At 42.7% G+C, this 25,351-nt stretch overlaps 1 protein-coding gene across 3 annotated transcripts in view; it reads right to left on the bottom strand.

Moving 5' to 3' along the window:
• DOP1B (DOP1 leucine zipper like protein B) overlaps positions 1–25,351 on the bottom strand; it is a 111,088-nt gene that overhangs the window by 49,649 nt on the left and 36,088 nt on the right. For 2 of the 3 annotated variants that reach the window (XM_053305279.1, XM_053305281.1), the window contains 11 exons: positions 13,066–13,186; positions 11,865–11,984; positions 11,263–11,374; positions 10,534–10,725; positions 8,496–9,186; positions 7,829–8,100; positions 6,205–6,357; positions 5,326–5,426; positions 3,798–3,988; positions 1,785–3,411; positions 666–777 (listed from right to left, as the gene is read on the bottom strand). In XM_053305279.1, coding sequence (XP_053161254.1) covers positions 666–777; positions 1,785–3,411; positions 3,798–3,988; positions 5,326–5,426; positions 6,205–6,357; positions 7,829–8,100; positions 8,496–9,186; positions 10,534–10,725; positions 11,263–11,374; positions 11,865–11,984; positions 13,066–13,186 — 3,692 coding nt within the window. The remainder of the gene's footprint in view (positions 1–665; positions 778–1,784; positions 3,412–3,797; positions 3,989–5,325; positions 5,427–6,204; positions 6,358–7,828; positions 8,101–8,495; positions 9,187–10,533; positions 10,726–11,262; positions 11,375–11,864; positions 11,985–13,065; positions 13,187–25,351) is intronic. The other variant, XM_053305280.1, reaches the window with a different exon arrangement.

Here is a 25,351-nt window from a genome sequence, read left to right as displayed (position 1 = left end):
GAAGATTTCCAACATATAACATATATAACACCAACATCCTCAAAACGCAACACCTAGTCCCAGAACATGGTCCAAGCGTGCATAATACAGCCACCTTGCTGAAGCTAAGCAGGTCTTGATGTGGTCAGTGCCTTGATGGGAAACTAACTGTTGAGGATGGGGCTGTAGCTCAGTGGTAGAGCATTTGCTTTGCATGCAGAAAGGCCCAGGTTCAATCCCTGGCATCTCCATGTAGGGCTGAGCAAGACTCTTGCCTGAAATCTTGGAGAGACTATACTGAGCTCAATGGGCCAGTGGTCTGACTTGGTATAAGGTAGCATCCTATGTTTCTAAATTCTACCCTCCCATATACAAATGGCTATTTTTTAATACCACATACACATAAACCATGTAGCGTGCTGAGATGAAATGATAGACCACTTCCAAGAAAACTGCTAATTCGTCTTTATCTTGCCCTGATGGCAAGAGATTCTGCTATCCCAGCGTGATAATTACTTGATTCCATTTCAGTTTTAAGAAGTTAAGCAGCACTGTTAATGAAAACCCTTAAAATTCACATGCAGTTGCCATTTGATCCAATGTGTTCTGATAATTGCAAGCATAAACTTCCAAACATGTACTAGGAAAGTCATGGCAAATGCCGAAATAAAAAACTAAATGGTTACCTTTTTCATTTGGTTTGGATGATCCAAGAGACAAAAATGGCCAATAGTAGTTAGTCCTTCCAAAAGAGTTAGAGGGTAATCTGGTGTAATATTCTCCCTCTTAGAATTGATGCTTTGGAAAAGAAGGTCAGTTCAAAGAGTTATTTCAGTCTTATAAACAGCAATTTATAGCAGGCTCCCACCTCAGTTCGGGGGATGTGCATGAACCTGTCTTGAGGCCCTTTTACGGGCCTCTGAACAGGTTCAAGAACCGGTCGGTTCGAAGTCAGCGGGGGTTGCACTTTAAGGGTGGGAGAAGGTGCACTTATCCCTCCCTCCGCTTTCCCCCCACCAGCGCCCAGTATTTCTCAAGTCCTACGGGGTGGCAGTGTACTTCCCTGCCTCCCCATTTGCTCTTTGGCCGGAAGTGGCTAGTGTGCATGCGAGCGCAAGCACATCGCAAGCGCCCGTGCGCCTGCCTAGCATGCGGGCACTCACCATCAACTTCTGGCCAAAGAGCGAACGCGGTGGCAGGAAAGTACATTGCCACCCTGTATGACTTGAAAAATACTGGGCGCCGGCGGAGGGAAAAGCGGAGGGAGGGGTAAGTGCACCTTCCCCCGCCCTTAAAGTGTGACCCCCCCCACCGCCATCGAGCCACCTGGTGTGGTTCCGTGCACATCCCTACTCAGTTCTATTAGTGATAACTACTTCTCCACACTGTCCTGGTCCTTTCTCTGCAGCCACCAGCTATCTGCTGCTACTTAGTTATCCAAGGAGATTTCTCCAATTGTTTAACTCTTTACAGCAAAAGGTCAAAAGAGCCGAATGCAGAGATTTCACTAGGTGGTGAGAGCTGAGTGCAGAGAATTACAGTAGAGAAATTCATAGTTCCTGTGGCAGGCTTCTTGGGTGGTAATGGTGGGTAAGTAGGATGTAAGTTTTAGTTTACATGCCTACCTAAATTTATATTCTTTGAAACTCATCTATAGCTGTAAATCTTGACTGCATGTGACCTTCAACAAATCAAGCACTACCCGATATATTACAGCACGTGTGAAGTTGCATGACATGCTGGCCAGAAGCTAATTAACAAAAAGAGAAAAACAGAAGAACCTTCACAAATGGACATCTCCTTACCTCACAGATCCCTTCGATGACATCTTCAGAGTTTCGTGTTCATATTGTTTGACAAGTTCATCCAGGTTCTTGCATATCTGTACAATAAATGGTGCCACAGTCCAGCCTAAAGATTTCCCAAAGTAGGGCAAGGAATATGCAACCAAGCCCACCCAAGCTGGATGCATGCCATACCCATACTCAGGCTGCAGGCCTCGTACTACAGCAGACACAAATAATCCTTGAGAAGTTATAGGGTGTGGGTGCACATACTGCATAGCACTAATCGCCTCCTGAAAGTTAAGGGCCCTTTGCCATTCCTTAGATAGGCCTAGCTGGTTCTCCAGTTCCTCCTGAGTCTGTCCAAGGTGATGCTCCAAGACTATAAGCACTTGCAGAAGTTTAAGCAGTTCAATCTGTAAAGGGTGTTCACTCCAGATTTGATTGTGACCAAAACTGATGAGGCTCTCTTCAAGGACAGAGTCTTCACTTAAGCCATTTGTCTTATCAGCCATCATATGGTCATAGTGCTTGTGAGTTACATACATAGAAGCAGACAGAGAAAGAAGGACAAACTCTTGAATTTTGCATCTTTCAAGCAGGTTGCGTATAAACTCTGTATTCTTGCTTTCTGTTGATTTGGCCATTGTAGCCAGCTGTGTCATCATTCTGATCAAGACTTCAACACTTTTGACTTGGACATCCCTATTTCCAAGCACATCTTTGTGGGCCACTTTTAGGTAACAGGGATAATAAGACCGCAGGAAACTCAGACAGAGGTAAGTCAGCAGTTCTATTAGTAACGAATGGGGACATACAGTTGGTGACTGAGTTTGAAGTTTTCCATAGAAGCTCTGTCCCACAAGAGCTTCCTGATGGCGGGCTAGAAGATTGTAGATAAGATTCAGATGAGCTGTGGAGCTAGTATCCATGCTAGTAGTGGCTACAGCTTCAATAAACTCTCTAGGGTTTGTTTTGAGCACTGCCTCAAGTACAGAAAAAGCATATAGGACCCTTTTGGAATCATATGGCTGCAAATACAAAAGAACATGTTTGAACAGAGCCTCGACTATCTCCCGTCTTTCCTTCTGTTGCTTTAGCAACCTAGATGTGGTAAGCGCTTGAAGTTCCAAATCTGCCTCCTCATCACTGGAGAGAGAATCCGATGCCTGAGTTTTCTCAGAATCTGCACGTACCAAGTTTAGCATAGTACTTGATCTGGAACTATCAGGAGGATAAACATTAGAAGATCCAACATGCTTCATGCTTTCTTTGCCCTCTGTTGAGGCACTGCAGTTCTCCTCATTGCTCATATCTTGCTGGTCCAGAGAAGGAGAGAAGGATGAAGTATTGTCACTGTCAACAGGTCCTGTGCTGGTATCAGCAGACTCTGTGTGTTCACTATTATCCTCATCACCCATCAGTTGGGGTGACTCTGCACACCAAAGAGGCTCATTGACAGATAGTTCATTTTTTTGCAGACATTTCTCTGGGTCTTTTTCGACTTCAGCCCAAATAGCTTCCCTGTCCACAGTTGTAAACTGACTCAGGGGCAAACTTTCTTCAGAACTACTTTCATGTAGTTCATACGTTCTCAAGGACTCCTGGAAGGAAGCTCTTTTCTTTTTATACCAGTGATGCACATCTTCTGGAAAAACAAAGAAGGATCACTCATTCAGTAATGAAGAAGAGGTCACCCAGATACCACCACCTCTTTGCCCCACTATCTGATCATCAGCTGAATCAGGAGAGTGGCCTGCATTTTTCCTTTTCAACAGAGCCATCTGTTCTGAGTGGCTGCCTGTAGGCAGTTATTGTAAGAGACTAGTCACGGCAAAGAGCCATGATGGCTCAAAGGAATGTCCATGTTCAGAGCCAGTATGTCACTGAATAGCAGTTGCCACGAGACAAAACTGCAGGAATAAGCTACTACCTTCATGTCTTACTTGTGGGCTTTTCAGAGGAAACTGGCATGACACTGTGGGAAACAGGATACTACTGGACCTTTGATGGTTCTTTTAAGCACAAGCTTACCTGCAGAGTTTTTCTGTTTGATACAGTGAACAGAGGTGCGCTGTGTCTTTGGATGAAGCAGAAGTAGTAGAACCGGTTCCAGAATTCGTGCAACATCATTGAGTGAGAGTGCTCGTATTAACCAACCTTGTGCTGCAGCACTAATTGCCCCATCCGAACAATTAAGACTGTCTAATACAACAAACAGGGACCTGAATGGACAAATCACACACATATTAATTCAAGGCAGCAATGCTGGAGTGATAACTTAGAGTGAAGAACAGCAGTGAACTTTAGATTGCGTTACTATCATGCTTCACTATCAATGGTAAAAAAAACTGTGCTTCTTGGGTTTGTTGCTCAATAATTAGTAGTGAGGAAAGATGGCTCCAAGTTTATTAATCCAGTCAACAGATCTCAATAACCAGAATGATGCCATGCTACATAACACTGCAAGACATAATTAAACCTTTTAATACAAAAAAGGCTATACTGTATGCTACTAAGTATATGTGATACAAGAGAATTGGATATATACCAGAAGCCCCTGAATGATTAGATTTTATCATTTAGGCTTGTATCCTCATAGCTATCAGCAAGAATTTAGCTAAGATTTCGGATACAGAGTTGTTATTATCTGAAGGGGGTGCGATACAATAGCAATCATTGGGTCAATTAGCCTTTGCCACAGGTATAGACACAATTTTCAAAAAAACAAATGATTTACTACTGTTCCAATCCCATTTGACAGACTAGGAGGCCTAATCAGTATGAGGAGCCCATCTAATTCTCCCATCTAGCAAAGATGAAGATAGTATAGCCCTTTTATACTTAGAAATAATTAGGTTCTGCAAGTATTTGGCTTGGAAGTTAGCTGAAACAGGTGCCTACTAACCCTTAAAAGGTGAACAGGTCTTATATGCTACTGAGAGGGAGTTTTGGAAAACAGTATCTGCTATATGCTGGGTAATTCTGAATTTAGTCTTACCAAAACAATACAAGAGAAGCAGTGACAGGTTAAAAAAATTCCAGGAGTACAGATTTTAAAATTAAGCACCTTCTTCCAAGAACTAATATTGTGCTCTAACAATAATTAACCTAATGAAGAATCAGGCATTATTATGCAAAGCCAAAGTTTCAGTGCCAGAGACCAAGCTCTGACTTCTACAAGCCTTCGTCTCGTCACTAAGTCTAAGTGTACTTTCAGATTTCCCCAACCTACTATTTTCCATCTTACAGACCTCAGGGTTCTAGTAAAAAACAAGAGTAGATTCTGGAAGCCTGAAGTCTGCCCATTCTAGGTGTACACAACTATCTTGGAGGAGATGTGGGTGGTTATATATGCAAAGATGTTCCCCTCACATCATATAGTGTAAAGGTCAGCCATAAATGGCTGAAAAATGTTGAGGATGTGTATGATCTGTAGGAGAACATGTTAGGTGTAGCAATGAAGCTACCCATCAATATCAACAATATCCTTAAAGGTTTTCAGCTCAAGCAACAGAAAACCTAAGTTTATCAAAATATACACAATTAAACATTGCAATACCTATCAAAAGATCGATTGTGGGAAGTGACTCTGCTGCCTTGGATTTCTCTAGTCAAATGCCACATGACAGAGAATCGGAAGAGTGCCTCCAGCCTTGTACCCTTAAGGAAAGAAACTCCAACACATTAGAATACAGATACATTGCTTGAATTCAGCCAGACAGATTTCCAAAGTATAATTGCAACCTACATATATTAACAAAGCATAAAATTAATTTGCTCAACAAGCACCTGACCCAGAATAAGTAAATCTGATTTTTGAGGGCATTTTTAAGGTGGCAGAAACCTTACAAAAACCATGTTCTTGATATTCTTGTAAGAGCTTGACTTTGATTCCTTCTTGACTGAAGGAATTAAGCCCAAATGCCAGATTAGTGAACGTTCATCAGAAGAATGCATAAACTGTTATTGCCAGAAAGCAGCTTGGCTATTCCTCCATTATATAGTTATTTGTAACCTACACACAACATTTCATATCCTTCTCAGGAGGCAAGATATAGAACAAGTGGCTTGAGGAAGGGCCTCTCCAATTTAAACGAAAGATGATATTCTCAGTAGGAGAAAGCAGTTTTCTGGGAACTTGAACAGGCATCTCAGAATATTAAAATAGAAGTTTTAAAACAGCATAGATTTTAGCAAATGATGGTAGTTTCAAGAAATGAGCCATTTTTGAATTTGTAATATTATGTAACAATTTCGGTACATGACATCTATATTTATTTGTGGAGTTGTGCCTCAGGAGGCGGGAGTTCTTCAGTTGAAGTCTAGGACAACAGGAAGCGATTCTGGGGATGGGGGCACACAGATGGCTCCCCAAACCAGAGCACTGTGTTAGACTGCACAATTTTTAACAAGACACTGATCTAGAAACAAGCCTTACTTTATCATGGTCCAGTAATGCATGGCAGATAATGTCTTCACAAATATTAGCTGATGGGGCTAGACAATGCAGACGGTAGAACAGCTCTACACAAGTGTTGTGATGCTCTCTTGTTTCTTTGTTTAGCTGATTCCAAAGTACTTGAGCAACTCTCTACAGTAAAATTAAAGATCATTCCAAATGAACTTATTTGGCATATTTAAACATAGAATAAAGGTCTGGAAGCTACATTATACTGAAAAAAAATGCATGCTTTTCTGTACTGCATATTATCAGATTGTATATAGAATGCTCTTTCGTTGTATCAAAGTGCAATGTTTTATAAATGTGAACAAGAACACAAATTGTCAAGCACTAGATACTGTAAGAATTACTTCCATTCTTAAATGTCTTATTTTACATTGGCTTAATGCAACACTCTTTAATTAGACGGGGGGGGGGAGGATTAATACAACTGAGAAGATTTTTTTTAAGGCAGTTAAATATATTGTGCTTTGCTTTTGATTTCTTAATTTTATATTAAGTTGTGATGCAAAAGAGAGGGTATGCCTTCACCTCCTGCTTATAGGCTTCCCAGAGGCATCTGGCTGGCCACTGTGGGAAACAGGACACTGGACTAGATGGGCCTTGGCCTGATCCAGCAGGGATTTCCTTATGTTCTTACTTAAGTTTTTAAAGTAGTTTTCAAAATGAGCCATGGCAAAGAAGCAGGGCATCAAATGTGCTGTATTAGCATGTTTCTATTTCTTTTCAGCTAGTTGTAACAACTCTCAGCCATCAGTGACGGTCATCACTGGAATGCCCAACTACCTCTACAGATAGTCCCAGGCAGTAGAGCACTCTGGATAAAGTCTATTACTGTTCATTTCATGCTATCCCAGCACACTGATGTATTTTCTTTGTTTTCCTCTGCATTCAAACACCACTGCTGCCTTATTCAGCAGTAGGGGTGTGCACGGAACCGCCAACTGCGGTCCGGCACAGGGGTGGGGGGGTACCTTTAAGAGCGGCGGGAGGGTTTACTTACCCCTTCCGCTGCTTTCCCGCTCTTTCGCTGTAATTCCAAGAGTAATTGGGGCGGCAGGATACCTCCCTGCCGCCCCTTCCCCGATGTTGCTGGGAAAACTCCCAGCAGTCCTTTGCGCGGCGCGCGCACACATCACAGAGACGTGCGCACCGTGCAAAGGACTTCTGGGAGTTTTCCCAGCAACGTCGGGGAAGGGGCGGCAGGGAGGTATCCTGCCGCCCCAATTACTCTTGGAATTACGGCAAAAGAGCGGGAAAGCAGCGGGAGGGGTAAGTAAACCCTCCCGCTGCTCTTAAAGGTCCCCACCCCACCCGAACCGGACCGCTCCGGTCCTGTCTGGAGGCTATTTCAATGGCCTCCGGACTGGTCCGGGCCCATCCCTATTCAGCAGCAAAGCTGATATTCTACTGGGTCTGAGGGAAGTACACTGCAATTGCTTGCTAGACAATGGCAGGGAAAACACTACTCAGCCATCTAAGGTAACAACAATGGTGATGGTGTATAAGATAAGACTTCTGTCCAAACAATGATGCGTGTCTGCAGAAAGCCCATCATATTATGATATGCATGCATTTTTAACTGAAATATGTACAACACCTGATAGAAATCAGTTTTTTCTGCAATTAGCTTTAGAACTCCAGGAGCAATAGGTGGTACTGTGATCATCTGCAGTCTTCCAAAGAAGGGATTTTGCCCAGGAATCTTGTACCGCTTTATTCTGTCTTCAATCACCAGTGCCAATGACTGAGAATGGTTGATTACTTCTAGCAGTACAGAGATGGACACATTCTGAATGTAGCAGTCATTTACACAGCAACATATTGTCATCAGTGATTTCAGCCATAGTGGGAAACTGGAATCGCAGCCTCCTGAGGAAAGCAGACACAATACGTTTAGCTACATTTTTACTATGATCATTAACTGGTTATTTGAAACAATTAAAGTGATGCCCACATCAAATATCAAATATAAATACTTAAAACATAAAATAGCATAAGCAGGGTACAAGGTAATGTTTTACCCTGCCTTTCAGGCACAATGCCTCACAAGGTGGCCTACATACGAAAACCCAGTCACAGATAAAACTACATCTGCAGTTTTTGCTCTTCAGTCTAACATGTTTTATCACTACATAGGTTTACAGTCTATTACACTACCATTTGTGACAGTTCTCATGGAAACCCCCTTTGAGGGTACATAGCAGGCCTATTCTTCTATGAATGAGGATACCTGCAATTCATACTAATCAGAATGCTCTTCTTACCAGGCACTTGAAAGAGAGTCAGGTAAAACTGGTCAGTTTCTTCCTCCGAAAGATAGACAGGAAATGTTGTACAATCCAACAAGAGGTAGCACACAGCAGCAAAGGCCTCTCTGCAGTCTTCTCTTGTATCTCCCAAGTCAAGCATGACTTGGTCAATGTCCCATTCTTCCTCCTCTTTCCCCTTGTAACTACCATGGTCATCCGAATGAGACTGAGGCTCCAGACCTTTCTGTTTAAATGGTGATCCTCGAACTGTGAATAAGTCTGACAGCATCTGCTTAAACTGAGGGACAGTAATTTGCTTTGAGTCCCATGAGCTCCTTTTCTTGCCAGCATTTCCAGTAGCTCGATAATTGTTTCCTTTTTTCTCCCCTCTGCTTGCAAGCACTGCTGAAACACTGCCATTACTGGGATCTTGTAAATGAACACCAAATACGTATTTACTTGCAAACTTTGCAACTAGCTCCTGGATGGAGTGCAAGGCCTTCTGCATGCTTCCACCCTTTTTCCAGACGTCATCTCTCTCAGGGGTCACCTTTGGCATTCTCAAGTGCTTTGACAGCTCTGGAGATGAAGCACTGAGACCTATACCACTGTCTTCAGATTTGAGGGGAGGAAAAGGAATGTCATCTTCGTTTTGAAGCACCTTAACTTCTGAGATCATTTCACAGTTCTCTTCCTTCACAGGACTCTGAAATTAATACAAGTAAGTGTGACCCTAAGCAAGGATTTTGAGGTTTACTTTTAACACAACAGCATTTAACATATAACTTAAGCAAGTACAAATGTAAATATCTTTAGAGTTGAGGTATGGAGTGGAAGGTAACTTTTCTATAGAACTAATGTGTATTCATAAGTAAGGATGGCAAAGAAAAGTGGATTAAATCTGTCCAGAACTACTCCTCTCCTACTCAAAGTCAAAGTCATATTTAGTTTTTAGTTTTCTAAACACAGCAAGAAAACAAGCAGTCTTGTAGATCTGTGAGGTCGTAAAAAAGGAAGAGATCTGGATATTCTACCAATAAGTCCAAAGTTCAATGATTAAATATTGAATGATGTTTTCAAAGTTGCGCTGTATGAAGTATGTTGGCAGCTTTGCCCAAACACCTGACTCAGTTTGTTCCTATCCAATTTCTAACTCCAGTATCATTCCGCTTCACTACAAGATCACTAACAAAGAAAGAACAGCTGAAAGCAGCAACTGCCTTCCTCTCTCTTCCAACAAACTGATTTTATACCATACCAAACCTAGACACATTTATTTGGACACAATTAATTGGTCACATTCATTTCAATACAACTTACCTACATTTAAAGAGCGCTTATTAAGCACAATCATAGTACATTGCAAACTATACATTACCCTGCCTTAGACACAATGTCTCACAAGGTGGCCTACATACAAAATCCCAGTTACATATAAAACAACCACCACCTCTGCAGTATTTGCTCTTCAATCTGTTTAACATGCTTGATCACTACTTAAGTTTACAGTCTATTACACAACCATTTGTGATAGTTCTCATGATATTAATATTGCTTCATATGCCTATGAATAGTCATATTTCGTGCATTTCTACACCACCCAACATGTGTGTGTCTGGATAGCTTACATAAAATACCAAACTTTAAAAACAAAAACAATTGAAACATGAAAATAATTAAAGCAGTTAAATCCCTCCCCACATAGTATAAACATTTATGAATATTACGATGCAAGTTGTGTTTGAACTTCGTATCCCTCATAATGTATGAAGTTGAGTAACCAGTTTCCATTTGAGTCTGCATCCTAGAAAGCCTCTGCATGCATTGGCCTCCCAACATATAAGGTCATATTAAACAGTCAGATTGCTATTCACACATTAAGAGACACAAGCTTTAATGTGACACAGTAAATATACCCATATTAATACTTATGAAAAGGAAAAAGTGTAGTGTCCTATCACAGCACTAAAAAGTATAGCCTCTAATCAATACAATCAAGATTTGATCAACTCCTTTACAATCTGTATTAAATAGCAAGTGTCTTAATACCTACAGTGTCTGAGCTGCCCGTTTCAGTACCTAGGTAGGAAGGGGGCATCTGCACTTTGCTAAGAACTTTGAAGCATGTCCTCAAGGCATGAGTGAGCTCTGGTAAACCTATGGTTTCCATGTTTTCAAGAAGAGATTGCACCATATAGCTGAGCATCTGGGGCAGATAAAGAGTCTGTACTTCTGAATAAAGTTCCTAGAGAAACAAGGCATTTCAAGCAAATACTTAAGTTAGACATTTCTTTTGGTCATTTATTCATGTATACTTCTAAAAAAACTCCTAGAGGGTGTCTTGGAATCTGATAGATTAGACAAATTGCTTTACTGACACCCCACCACCACCACCATCCAACCCAATGACTAAACAACATGGCATAGATAGTTCAACACTGTCCTTTAGTAAAGACAAAGTTTTGAAGATATCCCAAATGAAGTCCTAGATGTATTGTTACATGGTATCAATTCTCTTCACAAATTTGATGTTAAGCAAAACCCACCTTTTCAGAACAGTTTAAAGAATACATGAAGCTCAGTAATAAGACTTGAGAACACATGATAAAGACGTGCATAAGACAGCAGTTCTGAGTAAAACACACTTTCAAATAAAAAGTAGTGCCCATGGACTAGAAGATAACCAGCTAATAAAGCTTGTGTTTTTGAGGAACTGGATTTCCTGGAAAGGCTCAAGACAAATCATTGTACTACTGATTAAAAATAAAATATTTTGACTTACCAATGGTATCACATCTAGAAGAAATACCAGAAGTGTGCAGAGTTCTGAAACTGTTGCAAGAGTGCCAGTGTTCTTAGCCAGTGGTGGTGTCTGCAACGATTTATTTCTGCCGCTGAAAGAGAAAGTATGCATTTGAGAACTCAAGATTCTTTTCATCATAGGTGGACTGTAGCAGCAAGATCTCACCTAGAGGACTACCACATTAATAGGTCATAGCAGAAGAACTGGGCTTCTTATAGTCAAACTACACATAACATAAAATTCATCACTGGCCTTAACATGCTTCAATTGTCTTTGGTTAATAGCAGCTGGATTGTCACTCACACCATGGGACTATTTTTTGATCAGACTAAATGGGACAAATTTGCAAATTTAAAAAAGTGCAAATGATTTTTAAAAAGGTCTTACAGCTTACACGAGATCACGTATGTTATTTGGGGAACACTTCCACAATTTTAGAATTCAGCAAAATGACTTCAGTTAATTTAATTGTGCTCTAATCTATCAAGATATCAGTTGCTCTCGGCTCAACTCTTAATTTATCAGGACATCGATTGCTCAGCTTTATCCCTGCAGAGCAACAGTACGGAAGCATCACTTACCTGAAGCAGTCTTCAAAACATCTGGTCATGTAATCCCAAAGAAAGTCAGTGCTTAACGATGTGATCAAAAGATTAACTGTTTTAACAATCTCAGATGCATTCTTGTTTTCTTTTATTGCGCTAAAAAAGGAAGCGAGTCAATGAAGTCTAATAGATAACCAAACAGTAAATATATTTTTTAAACTATTAGACCCAGGGTTCTTATAACTGCTTAATTTGTGTTTCAAACATGCTTTTAAAAAGAAGACGCTCTCAACACTTTATACCTTTCTAAGAATTAATCCTAACTAGTAACAGTGCTGAAGTTTGGAATTGGAGGGATCAGAAACTAACTACGCCAAGTCCTGAAACCCCATACCCATTATTAGGAGAACTCAGACCCTCTCTGAAGTTTGAGTCTAACTCAAAATTGGCCAGGCCTATTGTCAACCCTCCTGAAGCTGGCCATCCACTTTTGCATCCAAACTTACAAAATGGGGAGGTCTCACTGTGTAGCTTCCATTAAAACTTCAGTACTGCTATATAAACTTCTCAGGAATAAAAGATCCATTTGTAATTTAGTCCATGTAGGGTCATGGGAACAATGTGTCCCATGAGTTACTGCTGCACGCACTTACGACAGCATCTTTCTTCTAGCAACTATCCATGAAAGATGCAGTTTCTGTGAGTCTTAACAATCCTATAGGGACACCAGGATCCACGGGAACTACATTTCTCATGCACCTTTGAAGTTGGGACACTGCTGAAGATTTAATCGCAATACTACAGCTAGAGCTGCTGGTTAAAATATTGGAAGCATGACCGGGTTTTGGCTTGGAATGGAGCCACATTTAAACAAGCTTAACCCAGATGTGATTCGAATCAAGCCCTAATTAACTTGAGTTTATTTCATTTGAAATTGAGCTGAGAAGTTCAACAGTTAATAGTTCTAAGACTTTGACAAAACATTAAATGAAAGGAATCCAATACGTTAAACTCCTAGAAGAGTTTCTTCATTTCAACAGAATTTGCTTACAAGAAAATGCATCTAATGACTGGGCACTTGTATGCAAAGAACGGTGATCAATAACAATACCTGTGGTCACAACAGAAGGTCTCAAGGAAAGAAACAAACCCATAAAGGCAAAAAAGTTAGTTTTTTGTGCTTTATTTACTTAGCAAGTTTACTGGTAATTTGAACTATAAAGGGAGTACAGCATACCTGGTAAGGACATTGCCACTTTGACTGTAGCTAAGTTTAAGATCTGAACCCATGGTATCCTTGCAATAGGAATAAAATGCCCTGATTACTTCAAGAAACAAGTCTCCAACAACTGGAGGCCCTGCAATAAGAAAGAGAAGAGAGAGAGAATTTTTTTAAAAAATTATAATCAATGATAAAATTTTAGTCCAGTATCCAAGGACAGAAAGTTTAAGTTCTATTTCTTATTAGCAGTCTGACTTGTAGAGATTTTTTCACGCATCGTTATGGTTAAACTGAGATTAACTACTACTATGAATATTTATGGTAAAAATAAGAACTGGACAGCAATCAAAATTTGTAATAGCAGAAAAACAGGTTGCAGTCATAAGAGTGGATTCTGCACCTGCACGGGACCATTTGGGCAGAATTGACAACCTCCTTGAAGTGCTCAGCCCAGCCCCTGTATGTGGTGCGCTTCTTCAGTTTGGGTGGGCTAGCAGTTTCTCAGTTCCTGAAGGACGGACATCTGGATACAGCCATTGTATGGAAACAGTCCACAACTCAACAAGGTAGGTCATATAGCTGTTTTGTCACTTCGCATACTGCAGCGGGGCCGGCGGGGGGAGGGAGTCACAACGGATCACTTCCAGATCAATAGTTACAGGTGAGCAACCTGTTTATCTGGACCGTGATCCACTGCACTCAAAGTGAGTGTCTAACCAATTGTCAGTCTAGAGGTGGGTGTAGTATGCTAAGGTAAGACCATTTTCAGCACACCCCTCCCGAATTTGGCCTGCACTGAAGAGCGAAGGTCCAGTGTGTAGTGCTTAACAAAGGTATACTCAAAGGACCAAGTTGCTGCAGTACAGATGTCCCTGATCTTAATGCCAACCAAATGGGCAGCAGAAGAAGCATAAGCCCTAGTAGAATGAGTCCATATGGTCTTTGAGGGCTCCACTTTCGGTGTTCATCAGCCAGGAAGATTAGTTCTACAATCCAGTGGGAATGTCTCTGTCTATAAATCTGGCATCCTTTCACTTTGCCCTTGTAACCAACAAAGAGGCGTTTTGTCCTTCTATAGGGCTAAGTCAACAGCAAGTAGAACAGGAACACACACCTCACATCCAAAGAATGCAGGGAACGTGTCAGAGCTACCGTGGGATTCTGGAAAAAGGTAGGTAAGATGATGTCACTGTTGATGTGAAAGTCTGTAACCACTTTAGGCTTAAACTCAGGGTCTAGGCAAAGCACTACCTTGTCCTCATGAAATTGAGTTCACGGCACATCAATGTGAAGAGCATTTAGTTTGCTGACCTGCCAAGCTGACGTTACGGCTAATAGAAAGGCCATCTTTAGTGCCACAAGTTTAGGAAGGGCCTCCATTAGAGCAGACAGAACAAGGGACAGGCTCCATTGTTCAGTAGGCCGTCAAATAGGTGGGTAGAGGTTGCTCAGACCTTTTAGGAATCTTTTGGAGTCTGGATGCAAGAAAGCTGTCATTTCATCCAGGATGATGAACAGAAATAGTGGCCAAATGAACTCTGATGGAAATGTTGGCCAGCTCTGCTGCTTCAGGTTCATGAGGTATAGCAGGACTTGGCGAGAAGTAACAGAATGAGGCAGAAAGCCATGCCTTTGTGTATACAGCCTAATTCGCTTCCACTTGCTGTTGTAGTTAACGTGGGTAGATTTCTTCCAAACGTTGAGGAGGATGTAATTCAAAAGCCTATCTTCCAGGCAATCAAGTTTTGGGTTCGCAGGTAAGGATGACAGAGCCTTCTGCCTTCCTATACCAGAAGATCCTCATGTTCAGGAAGACATCTGTGGCGACAGTCTGAATGCCTGTTGAAACCATGGCTGCCAGGGCCACCATGGAGCAATCAATATACAATCTGCAGACTCCTGCAGGATTTTCACCAGAATTCTGTTCAACAACAGCAAATATTTATATACCACTTTCCAACAAAAGTTTTCAAAGCAGTTCACATAGAAAAATGATAGATAGATAGATAGATAGATAGATAGATAGATAGATAGATAGATAGATAAGGTGTCTCCCTGTCCCCGAAGGGCTCACAATCTAACATAAGACAGACACCAGCAACAGTCACTGGAAGTACTGTGTGGGGGTGGATAGGCCAATTACTCTCACCCTGCTAAATAAAGAGAATCGCCACATGAAAAATGTGCCTCTTTGCCCAGGTAGCAGGAGTAAGAAGGTAAGGAGGAGAGATATATTGCAATTTTCAACCCCAGTTGAATTGGAAGGCATTCCCTCTAGAGTTGAGGCTGATGCCAGTCCTCAAGCAATACTGGGGGCACTTATTGTTCATCGATGTTGCGAACAAGTTGATTACTAGAGTCCCCCAAATCCTGAACAGTGGCTGGAGGTATTACAGATTGCTCTCCCATTCGTGTTGGTGAAGAAAAAGTTGTGACCTGCTGAGATGATGCGCTAAGGTCTTCTCCAGGCCTTTGATGTTGATTGCGGTCAGGGTTATCTACTGTGCTATGGCTCAGTTCTGAATTTGCAGGCTTAGCATGCAAAGGGAGTGGGAGACTGTCCTTCCTTGGCAGTTTAGATAAGCAATTGCTGTAGTATTGTCCAGGCTGATTTGGACCACCTTGTCCATCAGACATGGTTGGAAGGACTTGAGTGCCTGGAACCCTGCCAGCAACTCTAAAAAGTTGATATGCATTTGGCACTGGTTTGGAGACCACACACCCTGTGCTCGAAGATCCCTATGGTGGGCTCCCCAGCCTTGCAGGGAAGCATCTGTCGTGACCCAGGCAGACAGCTGAGGTACTTGGAAGAGGACTCCCGACAGCAGGTTGACTTCTTTCATCCACCACTGGAGTGAAACCAGGATCCGGTAAGGAATTGTCAGCAGCATTTGAGCACTGTCCACATTCGGCTGGAAAACTGACAGAAACCAAAGCTGTAGACGCCCGAGTTCAAGTTTGGCATAGTGCACAGTGGAGGTACACGATGCCATTGGGCCCAGCAGTTGTATCTTGTGAGCTTTCTGTTTTGGTTGTGGTACGAAGGTGGTTATCAGGGTCTTGATGTGCAAGAAGCGCTCCATGGGCAGAAAAGCCTGTTGTGCCTCTGCATCGAGAACAGCACCTATGTAGGTCCTCAAGCAAGCTCAGGACTGTCGAGACCCACAAAGCTAACTGATCCTTTATCCTTCCTGACAGGAGCCAGTCATCAAGGAAGGGAAAACCCTTTGACTGGAGGTGTATTATGATCATGGCCATGCATTTTGTAAATACACAGAGCACCACTGTCAGACCAAACAGGAGGACGTTGTACTAAGATCTGGTGCCCCAATGTGAACCTGAGGCAATTGTGTTGGATCCTGATACGCAAGTATGTGTCTTGGAAATCATGCATTGTAAACCACTCCTCCCCGTGGAGGATAGGAAGAATGTTCTGCAATGTCACCATGCAAATCTTACACACGTCCATGTGACGGTTCAACCACTGTAGGTCCATGATTGGCTGAAGACCCTCATCCTGTTTTGGAACTCAGAAGTAGCAGGAGTAAAAACCCCACCATTGATCTGTACACTGAAGAGGCGATATCACCCCTTTGTCCAAGAGAGTCTGAAATTCTTCCATCAGCAGTAGGGATGGAGGTGTGTACTTGATCCCGTTGAACAGTGGCAGGGTCATGAACTCTATCGTGTAGCCCGTTAGTACTATGTGAAGGACCCAGCAATCCGATGTTATGTTGCACCATACAAAGGCATGACTTGCCAGCCTGATGTTGGGGTTGGCTAAGATGGAAGGCTGTAGAGAAGTCAATGGTGTTGACCCCTGGACAAGGAGATTCGGTGGACTGACCTCGTGGTCAAAGATGTTGCTTGCCCAATTTGGTAGCCTTCGGGTGGGTGTCTTGTGAGGCTCTGGATTTTTTTGTTAAAGTGCTTCCTATTGAAGCACTGATACTGCTTATGGAAGTCTCTCCTGTCCACCTGGGAAAGAGCCAAAAATGTCTTACCCGTAAATTTCTATTTTTATATGGACTCCATGGTTTCACAGAAGAGACCCTTCCCATCGAAGGTCCAGTCCTCCACACAATCTTTCATATCCGATTGAAGTGCAGTGGAGCTATGCCAAGCGTGCCTCCGTAAAAGCAAAAAAACAAACAAACCAGCTGTCGCCCAAGTCCGAGATTCAGTTTCTACCAGGTGCTTGATGTTACTCAACTGCTGTCTAGTTAGGAGGGTAACTTTGGAATGGATGTCATTGAACTTGGCCAGAAGTTACTCTGGAGAGAGGTCAGCCTGTTCTTGAAAAAGCTCATCCCAGAGGGAGTGAGCATATTTAGTGAAGCAGGCAGTGTAATTTGCAATCTTTACCGCCAGGCAGGAGGTAGAGTAGATTTTTCAGCCCAGGACATCCAACTTTTGTCCCTCCATGTCTCCTGCTGGTTTTAGAAGACAAGGTGCAATCCACAACGTCAGATTTTGGAAGTGGATGTTTTAATAAAAAGTCATTTTCCTCCTCTTGAATTCTATAAAAATTCTCCAAGTGCTTGGAGATGGGAGCAGAGTTTGGGGAGTTTCCCACTGTGACTTAGAAGCCTTGGAGATTACAGGCAGCATAGGGAGGTTCACTGGTTGGGTAATAGACACATCTTGCGTCCACATCTTGCTTCTTTAATTCCAATCCAAGCACAGACACCATCTCAGAGATCTGTCAGTGACAGGAATGCAGCAAGCCTAGTAGAAGATCATAAATGCTTCTCTGGGGAAGGGCAGGATGCCTCCTTGCCTTAAGGAGACAATTATTAGACTTATTTTGAAGAAGCCTGCATTGGATCCCTCAGAGTTAAGCATCTATAGGCCTGTCTCCAATCTTCTTTGGTTGGGCAAGGTAATTGAGAGGGTGCTGGCCTCCCAAATCCAGGCAGTCTTGAATGAAACTAGACCCATTTCAGACTGGCTTTCGAGCAGGCTCTGGGTTGTAGACTGCATTTGTTGGCCTGATGGATGATCTCCAATTGGGAAGTGACACAGGAAGTGCGACTCTGTTGGTCCTTTTGGACCTCTCGGCGGCTTTTGATACTATCGACTATTGTATCCTTCTGGAGAGTCTGAGGGGGTTGGGTGTGGGTGGCATGGCTTTCCAGTGGTTCCACTCCTACCTCTCGGGCAGATTCAAGATGGTATCCCTCGGAGACTGTTCTTCAAAATCTGAACCTTGGTATGGTGTTCCTCAGGGCTCCATATTGTAGCCGATGTTGTTTAACATCTACATGAAACCGCTGGGAGAGATCATCAGAAGATTTGGTGCAGGGTGTTATCAGTATGCTGATGACACCTAAATCTTTTTCTCCATGTCATCATCAGAAGAAGGAATAAACTCCCTAAATGCCTGCCTGGAGGTGGAGATGGGCTGGATGAGAGATAACTAACAGACTGAATCCAGATAAGACATAGGTACTTATTGCGTGGGGTCGGAACTCAGGAGATAATTTTGTTCTGCCTGTTCTGGATGGGATCACACTTCCCAAGAAGGAACAGTATACAGTTTGAGGAGGCTTCTGAATCCGAACCTCTCCCTGGTGTCCCAGGTTGAGGGACATGTCAACCTGGGACATATGGCTAGAGGTGCTTTTTATCAGCTTTGGCTGATATGCCAGCTGCGTCTGATTCTTGAGATTAACGACCTCAAAACGGTGGTACATATGCTGATAACATCCAGGCTGGATTACTGCAATGTGCTCTATGTGGGGCTGCCTTTGTATGTAGTTCGGAAACTGTAGTTGGTCCAGAATGTGACAACCAGGTTGGTCTCTGGGTCATCTTGGAGAGACCATATCATTCCTATTTTAAAAGATCTACACTGGTTGCCGATAAGTTTCCAGGCAAAAAGAAAAGGTCTTCATTATAATCTATAAAACCCTAAATAGCTTGGGCCCTGGGTATTTAAGAGAATGTCTTTTTCTGCCCACTGAGATCATCAGGAGAGGTTCGTTTGCATTTGCCACTGGCTCGTCTGGTGGCTACTCGGGGACGGGCTTTCTCCATTGCTGCCCTGAGGCTTTGGAACACACTTCCTGCTGAAATAAGAGCCTCCCTCTCTCTGACAACTTTAAAAAAGGCAGTCAGGACACATTTGTTCACCCAGGCTTTTAATTAGAGATACTGTTTTAATAGTTTGATGATTTTTAATAGTTTTAACATTTTAAATTTTAAATTGTTGTAATGTTTTAACCTTTTTATTTGTTTTTATTGTTTTGTTGTAAACTGCCCAGAGACTTGCATTTTGGGCGATATAAATATATGTTAAATAAAATAAAATCTCATCAGGAAACATGTTGTCACTTGGCACTACCTTGAGTGGGGAGCTGTCAGGGTGTTCAGAGGAACCTATGCTAGTAGAAGATGAATCAAAACCATAGTAATCTATTAAGATTACGGTATGTGACCCAGAAGAAGTAGAACGTTCTTCTTAGGGACCATTTCAGTAGTAGACAAAGTGGTGTCAAGAACCACCGTCTGGTTGGGTTGACTCTTTTGAGGACAAGGCTTAGGTACCTCCGCAGTCTGTGCAGACATGCAAGCAAGCTGAATTGGGAGCTTAGATACCAAAGCTTCATCTATTCTCAGTGGCCTAACTTGGGTCGACATCGAGACCCCAACAGCAGTTGGTGTAGGCAATGGAGTGACCTAAGCCGATAAGAGAGCATAGTAGCGGCCGGTATAGGTAATTATGGTGGAGGCATCACTTGGGTGGCTATAGGCACCATCGAAGTCGACAGCTGGTGACAGGCCTTCCAGAGTCTATACTCTTGGTAATCCAATGGTAGTCCGGGGAGCACAGCTGTGCCTGAGAAGCATCTCCCCAACCTCCTCCGCGCACCAAGCCCTGTGTATCAACATAGTCCTTTGGCGCTTTCCATGGATGTAGGCTGGAGGTCTGCATCGACTGGAAAGGCTGAAAAGCCAACAGTGTGGAATGAGTGGAGAGACGAGCCCGAGAAGACGAAGTTCCTGGAGTTTTCAGTATCGAGAACGCTGCTCCATCCTCCTCAGCACTGAGACAATGGCTTAGGAACCCATAAAAGGTCGATACCAACAGAGTGCTTCAGTGGAATCCAGCATATTCAAGAGGTGTTGGGCATTAGCGGGTCCTAAGCTGGGCATCACCAGGTCCTCCAGATCGGCATCATCGGCGTTGATGCTGAAAGCAAGAGAGAAAGACGAAGAGTGTGCTGTGCATGGAGAGTGGCTGGTGACAGAGATTGCATCGGCGTTGTAGCGGGCTATAGGGAGCACTCACGGAGGCAAGCAGTCGATACTGTGGCCGGTACCAATTGCGGTGTTGACAAAGTAGGGCATCGAGTTGTGGTGATGGAAGAGTCAAGCTCCACAATCTCTGGAGTCGTAGGACAAGATCAAGGAGTCACCAGTGCCGACTGGAGAGTCGGAGAAGGCATAGCCTTTGCGCCCAGTCCTGGCACTCTTCTCCCGATGTTTCAGGGCGGGGGGGGGGGGAGCCACCGGCATAGGACGCTTGATGTCGAGACTTGTGCCGCTTACGATGTGTCAAGTCAGAGGATGTCATGCCCGTCCTCAGATCATGAAGGGGAAGAGGATGCTGACAGTCCTCCAGCTGATGCAGCGGTACCTGAAGGGCAGAGCCCGGCTGTCAGTCCACAAGAAATAGCTGAAGCAGGACCGGTTGCAGTTCCAGAACAAGCAGAGCAATCAGAGGCAGCAGAGACGGGGAGTGGAGAGCAGGACCCTAAGTTAAATGGAGAGCCTCCTCTGACTCTGCTACAAAGGAGAATTATGAGACGCCAACACCAGCTGGAAACTATCAGAAGAAGGAAACGTCTCCTTAATAGGGCTGATAAACCCTGAATCTGTGCCAGCTGAGAGCCATCAAACCAGGCTATAAATCAAGTCTGCAGACTGCAGCCAGGCACTGGAAAATAACATACGTCATTCGTGGAGCATCTACCAGCCCCCATCCCGAGCCAAGGAGCTTCCCAGCCATGGGTCTTGGCCTCTGTGACCCAGACGGGTTTCCTGCCTTGAACCCTATCTCCTGCGGTGCTCTGTTCCCTGCTCTGAATGCTGACAGCTAGACTCCAACGCTGGATGGACCGGCTGCTGACAGAGAGTGGCTTAGGCACTTTAAACATGCCCCAAAAAGCCTTCCCCTTGTACAAGGCCTATACAATGTTATGAGGGGAATAAGAAGCAGTGCACGTTGAAGCTTAAAGAGGTTAAAGAAGACTACTGACAACAGATTTGAATTTGCTATATTGCCTGGAATTGAAGAAGTACAAAAAAGAACATTAGCACAATCTATTTTCCAGTTGTCAGTATTTGCAGTAGTTTTGGTCTGATTTCAGCTTTATAGTAATTAAGTTGTGTGGAACTCATTGTTGTGCATTCAGCCACTGCAACTGGATGAACCATTATTTTTGGACATTTACCACAATCTCTTCAGATACATCTTTATATACAAAAACTGTTCAAGATCCATCACTGTGTATTTTATAATCAGCACAATTATCTTCTTTATATATATTTCTCAAAGGCTAATCTCATGCATGGCAGCTCTTGAGAGAATTTGTGAGCAGCTGCTCATTAGCGACGGGGACGGGTAGCCAGGCCAGCCGCAGAGGAGAAGGGGCGTCCAGGCCGGCCGGCTACCAAAAAAGAGTGAATTGGGGCTGAGCGGGGGGGGGGGGAAGAACGAAATGAAGATGGGAGAGGAGAGACAGGGAGAACTAGAGGCGCAGATATTCTGTGCCAGGTCAGCTAGCTTTTATATATTATGTGTCAAACCATCTTTTGCAAGTTTGAGAAATGTTTTAACAATGAAACAATATATGCTGATTTAATTGTATTATCTGCATATTTGTGAATTTTCATAGTAATATCAGGTTATTTTATTTTTGCATCGTATTTTACAATACTGCCCCCCCCCCTTTCTGGTTGGTTCTGTATAGCTCCTAGGGACATCAAAGTGGGCTGGGTGGTAGGGCATGACCTACCACCCAACCCACAAAAGAAGTGGGCATTTTAAACCAATTTTTAACCTTTCCCCCAAACCTTCATGGGATCCAATGGGGGAAAGGTTAAAAATCACCTGTTTGCCCACTTCTTTTGTGGGTTGGGTGGTAGGTAGCACCTATCATTCCCTACCACCCAACCCACTTTGGTGTCCCTAGGAGCTAACATGGAGAAAAATGGGGTGTTTCAAATTCCCCATTGTTCCCTATGGCCCAAACACACAAAAACGGACTTGAAACGTTTCAAGAATTTTGCATTTTGTTTCAAACTCAAAATGAAATGCAAAATCCATTTCGTGCACATCCCTAGCCTGGACTGTTGCAGCGTGACTTTTCATTTAAAGATGAAATAAGATTCCTGCTTGTAGCAATTTTGACACCTCTGTACAGTTCTCCCAAAGCAAATAATCCCATCAAGATTTATAAATTAATTTTAAGGTGTTCTTTGGGTATCTTGGAATCATATCAAAGCAAGATGATCTGGGCAGAATGCCTTATCCTAGCTTTGCTTTTTGTTTTGCTTATGCTCATATTCCATTTTATCTTCAGCAGCACTGTTAGAATAGAGCCACAGGACTTAAATACATAGGCAGAGATTTACATTGGTGGCTCTCTGAGTGCAAAGTGGACCTCTCAGAGGAAGCAGGAACTCTGGTCTCAGCCTAACTTGCATGTCTGGAGTGGGTCAGAAAGCCAAAAAGCCAAAAGAAAGATAGCACACACCAGGTACGAGATAGCATGCACCAGTTAAGAAATTCAGCATATAGGTGCTTATATGTCAATACCAGAAGCTTTATATGCCAGAAGCAGGGTGGATAAAAATCAATGATCTTAAAAAAAATAATTACAAAAAATTGGATTTTTTTTATTTAAATTGGATTTTTAAAATTTAAATCAGATTTTTTAAATAAAATGCTTTTTTAGGAAAAAATCTATCTAAAGATAGTTTTCTACTTAAAATACATTAGAGTCCAAAGGTCCATCATGAAATAAGGATTAGTTTTTAATTATGTAGCAAGAGGCTGTATATATGCAATGTTTAAATTTTTTGGTAGATGAATTCCATTAATCAATTCACAATGTCATGCTCTTCCAGAGGTTTCTGTAAGATTATTTAGGGCAATTTTTATATCTAGAAGAGGACCAAAAATGAAACCTTCATCTTGTAAATATTAAGACAATACCAGCAAGAATGAGTCTTTATGCAAAAAATCTAGTCTTACTGACTAGTGATTTAAATCAAATCCACCGTGCCCAGAAGCCTCTGAGCCAAGATGGGTGAGCTGGAGTGCTTGGTTGCTAACAAAGAAATAGATATAGTGGGCATAACAGAAACATGGTGGAACAGTGATAACCAGTGGGACGCTGTTATCCCTGGATATAAACTCTATAGAAAGGACAGGGAACGGTGACTTGGAGGTGGAGTAGCTCTGAATGTTGAAGAAGGGATAGAATCTAACAAGCTAGAAAACCTAGATGGACCAGAGTCCTCCACAGAAACCCTTTGGGTGACAATACAAGACCTGAAAGGAAATGTGCTACTGGGGATATGCTATCACCCTCTGGATCAAAATGCTGACAGTGACTGGGAGTTGCAGAAGGAAATCAGGGAGGCATCAATGACAAGCAGAGCTGTAATAATGGGTGACTTCAATTACCCACACATAGACTGGGGAAATTTACAGCCAGGTAATGACAGAGAGGTCAAATTTCTCGATACACTGAATGACTGTGCCCTAGAACAGTTGGTCATGGAACCAACCAGAGAGAAGGCAACCTTGAACTTAATCCTAAGTGGCACCCAGGACCTGGTGGGTGATGTCAGTGTCTTGGCCCCTAAAGGGAACAGTGACAATAGTGCCACTGAATTCAGCATACATGTGGGGATAGAATTGCCAGGGAAGTCTAATACAGACACTTTGAAATTTAGAAGAGAAAACTTCTCCAAAATTGGGAGTTTGGTGAAAAGAAAAATGAAAGGGGAAATCAGGAGAGTCACTTCGCTCCAGAATGCATGGAGTTTACTTAAAACCAAAATATTAGAAGCCCAGTTAGAATGTTTACCAAAAAGGAGGAAAGGTACCACCAAGACTGGGAGGATGCCAGCATGGCAAACACGTAAAGTCAAGGAAGATATAAAGGGGAAGAAGAATTCCTTACAAAATTGGAAGGCCTGTCCAAATGAAGATAACAGAAAGGAACACAAACTCTGGCAAAAGAAATGCAAGGTGACAATAAGGGAGGCAAAAAGAGAGTTTGAGGAACATTTAGCTAAAAGTATCAAGGGGAAATAACAAAAACTTCTTTAAATACATCAGAAGCAGGAAACCTGCCAGGGAGGAAGTTGGACCATCAGACAATGAGGGAGTGAAAGGGATTGTTAAAGAGGATATGGAGGTTGCAGAGAAGCTCAATGAGTTCTTTGCATCCGTCTTCATGGCAGAGGATACTGAGCATATACCTGTTCCTGAGCCAGGCTTTTCGGGGATGGAGGCTAAAGAACCGAGTCAGATAGAAGTGACAAGAGATTATGTTCTAAACTGTCTGGAAAAACTGAAAACTAACCAGGGCCAGATGGCATACATCCAAGAATCCTTAAAGAACTCCTTGCAAAAATATATAACTTATCCCTGCAATCAGGCTCTGTACTGGAGGACTGGAAAGCAGCAAATGTAACACCAATTTTCAAAAAGGGATCCAGGGACGATCAGGGAAATTATGTCTGTTCCAGGCAAATTGATGGAAAGCATCCTCAAGAATAAAACTGTTAAGCATGTAGAAGAACAGGCCCTGTTGGGAGTGAACCAGCATGGCTTCTGCAAAGGTAAATTTTGCCTCACAAAAATTTTGGAGTTCTTTGAGAGTGTCAACAGGTGGATAAAGGTGCTCTGGCTGACATAGTATACTTGGACTTCCAAAAAGCTTTCGTCAAAGTTCCTCATCAAAGACTCCTGAGAAATCTTAGCGGTCATGGGATAAGGGGACAAGTACATATGTGGATTGCTAACTGGTTGAAAGACAGGAAACAGAGGGTAGGTATAAATGGAGAGTTTTCACAATGAAGGGAAGTAAGACGTGGGGTCCACCATGGATCCGTATTGGGACCAGTGCTTTTTAATTTATTTATAAATGATCTAGAAGCAGGGTGAAGCAGCGAGGTGGCCATATTTGTAGGATCTATCCAAACTGGGTGGGTGGGCAACAAAGTGGCAGATGCAGTTCAATGTTGGCAAGTATAAAATGATGAACATTGGGACGAA

The sequence above is a fragment of the Hemicordylus capensis genome, chromosome 3 (assembly GCF_027244095.1).
Source record: "Hemicordylus capensis ecotype Gifberg chromosome 3, rHemCap1.1.pri, whole genome shotgun sequence".
Lineage (NCBI taxonomy): Eukaryota > Metazoa > Chordata > Lepidosauria > Squamata > Cordylidae > Hemicordylus > Hemicordylus capensis.
Note: the sequence above shows the minus strand (reverse complement) of the source record. Positions and strands in the feature narration are given on the sequence as shown.